Source organism: Tupaia chinensis, unplaced genomic scaffold (genome assembly GCF_000334495.1).
Source record: "Tupaia chinensis unplaced genomic scaffold, TupChi_1.0 Scaffold143064_1, whole genome shotgun sequence".
Classification (NCBI taxonomy): Eukaryota; Metazoa; Chordata; class Mammalia; order Scandentia; family Tupaiidae; genus Tupaia; species Tupaia belangeri.
The window spans coordinates 1,146,064-1,152,266 of NW_006202908.1; the positions used below are offsets into that span (position 1 = coordinate 1,146,064).

Consider the following 6,203-nt stretch of genomic DNA (forward strand, 5'->3'; position numbering starts at 1 on the left):
GAGGAGAATAGAGAAGGGATTGCGGCATGGCCATCCTTCCTGGGGGGCGATTTCTCGCTTTCTGTCTCTCTGTCTCTCTCTGCCCTTCCGGCAAGCGCATGCGCCCTATAGCAAAAAACCTGTCAAAAAAAAAAAAGTGAAAACCCGAATCTCCTCCAAGGTCGCTGTACTGCCTTCCTCAGGCTCGGGGATCGAGGGGCTCTGAGTCATCAGTGGGTCTCTTGGGACAGGGCCAGCTGGCAAACTCGCCACCAAAGACTGTCATTTTTGAGGAGGAGCTATGATTGGGTGCTTTGAAGTGGAACAGGAAGTCCGAATGAAGGTATGGTTGGTGGACTTGCAGATGTCCAGGGCGGCCCAGGGCAGCGTTAAATGTCCTCGGTCAAAGGGCCTCTTCCATCTCTACAGGACAGGCACAGAAGGACCCTCACTCTGCCCTCCAGGAAGGCTGCTGGTGACAGACTCAAACCCAGAAGCCCTGCCAAAGCCTTCCAGCTGCCTCCATACCCCTGTGGGAGAAGTTCCTAAATGGAGAGAATGGCGAGGTGGTCCTCACCTAACAGGAAGTGGACGCGGTACAGGTCGGATTTCTGGAGCAGCCGCCGTAGCTTGGCCTGCGTCTCGGAGACGGAGAGGCCGGCAGCCTTGGTGCTGGCTGGGGGCCTCTGCTGCAGCACCTCTTCCAGGTAGAGGACAGCCAGGTGCGTGTGGTACTCCTCCTTCTGTAGGAAACAGGGTCCAGGCGGACAGACGCGTTTAAAGGCCTCCAGCGAAAGCCTGGAGATCCCCTAGCCAGCCCGTGTCCTCGAGGGGAGGCAGTGAGCTGGGGCAGACCCTCCAGGGCATGTAACACAACGTGTGGTTGGACCGGGAACTCAGAACCAGCACAGAGAAGACGAGCTTCAAATCCACAGCAGATGCTGTAGCAGTTACATCACTGCACTCCCACACGGCCGACTGCAGTTCGAGCCCTGGACCCGGTGGCTTGAAAACCACACCAGGCATGTGTGTGCATGGCCATCCCCCCAGGGGCAGACTTCTCACTTTCCCTCTCACTGTCTCTGTCTCTCTGGCAAGCACACATACCCGAAGGCAAAATCTCTTTAGAAAGATCTAGAGGGGAGGCTGGGGCAGACGGGGGCTGAGGAGTAACGTGACACTCTGTAAGGCTGACCCCGTGGGAAGGCTGGTGTCAGGAGATGCTTCTGAGTATGATACAGGACGGCTGAAGCTGGGGATGGACCCCATGGAGGCTGCTATCACTCTCTGTGTCTCCTGAGCACATGGAAGGAAAACTAAAACCACATCTATAGGAAATATATAAAGAACTTAGTTCTCATTTTGAGAAGGAAGGGCCACAGGATTTAGGGTAATCTACAAACATGGCTTTTTTCTTTCCTTGAATGATCGTAATGAAGGAAGAGAGACGAGAAACACAAGCCGAGTGGGCAGGAGACAGGTTAAGAAAACCACCCGTCCTTCCAAGTTTCTGTCCCTACGCCTCAAGTTTCCCCTTCAGACCATCGACAAGTGTAAACCCAGCACCCGGGGGACAGATGCACGGCATGGGAACTGCTCGCCCGGAAGTTTCATAGTCGCGTCCCGCTCCGCGGTTTCCCCGTGACGCCACAGCCCACACACGCGTCTAAGTTCTGAAGTGCTCACCTGAAGTTTCCTGTCTACAACTAGATGTTCCAGGTATTTTACAAGGGCTTTAGGGTATTTTTTAAGGCAATTTATGATATCGTCTGGATTAAAACGATTCTTCTGCTGTTCATCCAAAGGTCTCTTGGTGAAAACTTGAACTCCAACCTGAAACGAGAATAGCCATTCAGGCATTTGCCCAAGTCAGCGTTTCTTCATTTCTGTTTCAGCCCCTCCACACTCTGTATAAAACTGTTAGAAATACAATGAAATAAAACACGGAACATGTATAGCTTTCTGCGTGTTGATACTATGTCAATAAAGTGGTTGGAAGTGTGGTTACACGGGCTGGACAGCGGCACAGTGGTAAAACACGATGCTCCTCAAGGTTGACCCACATCGGAAGGTTCCTGGTTCAATCCCAGAGACCTCCTTGAGCACACCAGGAATGTGTGTGCCCATGATCTGGGGCTGGCTGAGGCTGGGCGGGTCACAGCGTCAAGACCTCAAGGAGGCATGTCTCTCTCTTGCTTATGCAAGAAAAATACATATACATACACAGTTACGGAGACAAACAGTCCAGCTTGAAGTGCTGTCAAAGACCAGACAACATAAACAGAGACGGGAAAGGCCTAAACACTGAGCCCTCTGCAGACACCCCACTGGAATTACTCTTAAAGGGCTGGGAGCAGGACCAGCATTTGGCATGGTGATTAAGGCACTGGACTCCCACAGGTGGTTCGAGTCCTGGATCTGGCAACGTGAATATCACACTGGGCACATGTGTGTGTGTGTGTGTGTGTGTGTGTGTGTGTGTGTGTGTGCCCAAAATCCCAGGAGGAGAAAGGAAGAGAAAAGACTGTGGTGCAGCCACCCCCCCCGGGGTGATTTCCCACTTTCCCTCTTTCTGTCTCTGTCTCTAGCAAGAGCATACCCCCTACAGTAAAAAAAAAAATCTTAAAAAAAAGGGGGGGGGGGACTGGAAACTGAAAAGCAAGCCTTTAATGGGTGAGTCTTGACAACCCGTGGGGGCGACCCTGTGAGATGACGGTTATCCAGACACGGGATGGCTCCTTGCCTGGTACAAGAAAGTATTAAAGTGTAGAAAATCTGGTACTGTAAACCCAGTTCTCCGAGCACGGGTCCCCCGCTGTGGATTACTCTGCCAGACGGCGCGTGTGAGGGCTTGGCCTGGGCCCTGCGCCTGTCAGATGGGGTGTGCCGGTCCAACTCTGTCCCCCAGGAGATGCTAGCAAGCCAGGAGGGAAATCTACGCTGTAGCTCCCCTGCACACTTACATGTGCATGTTCTACTATACCGCACACACTCACACACACACACACTCACACCCCTCACACACTCAAACCACGAGAAACACAGCATGGCTACTACGAGTATTACATTTCGGGTTCTGTGTCCCTGAATTAGTGTCTCAGCTCCACCAACCCTATCAGCTGGCGTGCACAGAGGCAAAGCAGGAGCGGAGCGGCCAGGCATGGCGGGACGGCTGGAGAGGCTCCGAGGCCTGCTCTGAGTCAGGTGTTAGGAAACTCTCCTTAAAACAGAGGCCCCACATCAGAGTGCCGATTTAAGTTTTAAGTTTATTTTATTCAAGATAGAGACTGTGTGTACATATGCACGAGAGAAAGAGAGTGGAAAGGAAGAAAGGAAGGGAGAAAAAAAGCATCCTCGGGACCAGCAGTTAGCGTAATGGCTACATTGTTGGACTCTCATGTAGTTGACCACAGTTCAAGTCCTGGACCTGGTGGCTTAAACTCATGCCAGGCACGTGTGCGTGTGTGCCCAAGATCCCAAGAGGAGAATGGAGGAGAAGGGATTGTGGCGTGGCCATCCCCCCTGGGGGGTGATTTCTCGCTTTCTGTCTCTCTGTCTGTCTCTGTCTTTCAGGAGAACACACGCGCCCTGTAGCGAAAACCTCTCCAAAAAGAAGAAAAAAAAAAATGCACTCTCCTTAGGGCCTCATCACACCACAATCCTCTTTGTTCAGCCCTCCAGCTCCTCTGTACCTGGGGCACCTGCACACCCAGCACGTTCGAAGTTATCCTGGGGATCCAAACCGTGGCCGACCACATGGCTTCCAGCTCAGCAGTTCGGTTTACTACTCAATGTGCCAAAAAGCTAATTTTGTCTGTCCAAGGGGAGCCAAGGAAATACAAATGTTTCTAGTTTGCTATAGGACACATGCACTCACCACAGAGAGACAGAGAGAGAGAGAGCAAGGGAGAGAAAGTGAGAAAGCAAGCCGCCAAGTCCGGGACTTGAACCATGGTTGGTCGTGTGGGAGTCCAGTGCCATTAGCCACCGTGCCGCCTGCTAGCCCCAAGAAATGCTAACTGTGAGAAGTGCTGTGGTCAGTCGTAATGCTCCTTCCTGTGGGGCCATACTAGGGATTCTGTCCCTCTGTCCTGCAGCCACAGCCACCAGTCCATTTTACCACCATCGCACTCGGCCTCCAAGCCTGGCAGTCCCAGGAATGAGTCCTTTAGGATCATGGCCTGACTGTGCTCCAGAGAACAAAGGTCAGCTCCGTGTGTGTGTGTGTGTGTGTGTAGGGGAGGAGTGTCATAAACACGGGTTTAAGAAGTTCCCGAGAACGGCGACCGCCCTGCTTGTCTACAGACGAGGCTGCCATCTAGAACACTCCGCCCCGCAGGCCTCGCGCACACCCGCAGAGCTGGAAATCCCGGTGTTCAGAGCAAGGAGCACGTGGGCAGCCCTGTCGCCCCGTGGTTAAGGGGGCTGGGTCCACATAGCTGACAGCAGTTTGAATCCTGGCCCCTATGTCTTGAAAAAGATACTGGGCACATGTGTGTGCACGTGTGTCCCCACAACGGAGGGAACGGGATTGTGGTGTGATCAAGTTCCTTGAGGGATGCTTTTTTTCTCTCTCTCCGGCAATTAAAAAAAAAAAAAAATGGCAGAACAAATAAAAAAGGGGGATGGTGGTTCAGGGACCAGATGGTGGTGCGGCGGTAGTGTAAGTGGACCCATGTGGGAACGTCCTGGGTTCGCACCCCACAGCCTTCCTCCACACGCCAGGAGCACAGCGCTTGTGGTCCGGATCGAAAGCGGATGCAGCATGGCGGCCCTGTGGGGGTGCCTGTGCTCTACCTCGCCCCGCCTCTCTCAGGAGGGACAGATAAGCAGCCTCTGGGGGAAGGACAAATACGGCAGGACAGGGCTGACACACAGACTGTCTCTCCTCTAAAAATCGAGGCGTTTCTGTTTGTACAGCTCCCCCCAGAATGCGGTTCTGAAGCACAAACCTCCTCACTTTTCTGCAAGGCCCAGTCAGCATGGGTCCACACCAGCGCCGGGTCCGAGCAGTAGGTGAGGAAGTCGACGACGTACTCGTACAGGTCGGAGCGCGTGGCGTCCTGCACGTCCCCGTTCACGATGTCCACCCACAGCTGCAGGGCAGGAAGGAAGGGGCGCAGTTACACGGCTTCGGCAGGTCGGGCAGAGGGCGCGAGGGCGCGTTCCCACCGCCACGTCGGGGTGGGGGATCCTGAAAGAGCTGAAGGCAGTTTAACTCTGGACAACGTGAAATGTGAACAAAGCATGGGACAGGAAATCGAAAGTAAAGTACCAAGTTCTCCGGTCCCCCCTTGACTATTGTGACACAGAAAGCAAATAAAATTTATGAGGAGGGGTGAGTGCTGGAGATGTTTCTTGGGGCCAGCAGGTGGCGTGGTAGGTAAGGCCCTTGACCCTCACGTGGCTGACCGCGGTTTGAATCCTGGGTCCAGTGACTTCGAACTCATTCCAGGCACGTGTGCATGCGTGCCCAAAACTCCAGGGAAAAAACACAGAGGAGAGGGGATAGTGGCATGGCATCCCTCCTGAGGGGTAATTTCTCACTTTCCCTTTCACTGTCTCTCAGTGCACGTGCCTTACGGCAAAAACCTTTACAAAAAGGAAAAAGATATTTCTTTATGAAATAAACAAGAGTCACTGATGACAATGCGACACAGAAGAAATTCGCCTGCAAGTATCAACTTGACTCCTCTGTGTCCCGGGGACTCGATTCTGGAGTCCTTTCGGACAGCGGTAGGCAGGTGTTTTGCCAAAGTCTCAGTGGCCTGGCTGCGGCGGTGCAGACAGCGCCACCCCCTGGGAGGCCGGGCCGCCTGGGAGGCCGGGACTGGGCTCCGGCCAGCCTGAACACACCGGCCAGCTGTGCGCCTGTCCTCTGAGCCAACTGCAGGCTGGGGGAGGACGGGCACGACAAGAACAGACCCTGCCCAAAATACCTCTATGTCTGTCTCCTCTCTGTCACGAAGGGAAAAACAGCTTTGGTGACTCTGCCCTGAGGTTCCCACGGTTTCTACACAGCGGGCTCAGGACAGACTCCAATGATGAACGCCCTTTGCTTTGTCTTCTAGAAACTTCCCTACCACATTAGCTGACGCTTACTTTCAGGGCCCAGGACAAGGTGGCATCACATAGGGTGGGAAGGATGGGGGCTGCGTGGGCCCAGCCTGCGGCACCTGGAGGCGCGTCTCTCCCCCCCCCCCCCCCCCCCCTCCGCGCCGCCG

The 6,203-nt window shown here is 54.1% G+C and overlaps 1 protein-coding gene across 1 annotated transcript in view; it reads right to left on the reverse strand.

Annotated features, from left to right (window-relative positions):
- The window catches only part of TGFBRAP1 (transforming growth factor beta receptor associated protein 1), a gene marked incomplete in the record, with an annotated part of 43,445 nt that overhangs the window by 7,519 nt on the left and 29,723 nt on the right, over positions 1–6,203 (reverse strand). Inside the window, 3 exon segments of the mRNA XM_027766400.1 lie at positions 615–722; positions 1,666–1,812; positions 4,932–5,075. Of these exon segments, the coding sequence (XP_027622201.1) occupies positions 615–722; positions 1,666–1,812; positions 4,932–5,075 (399 nt within the window).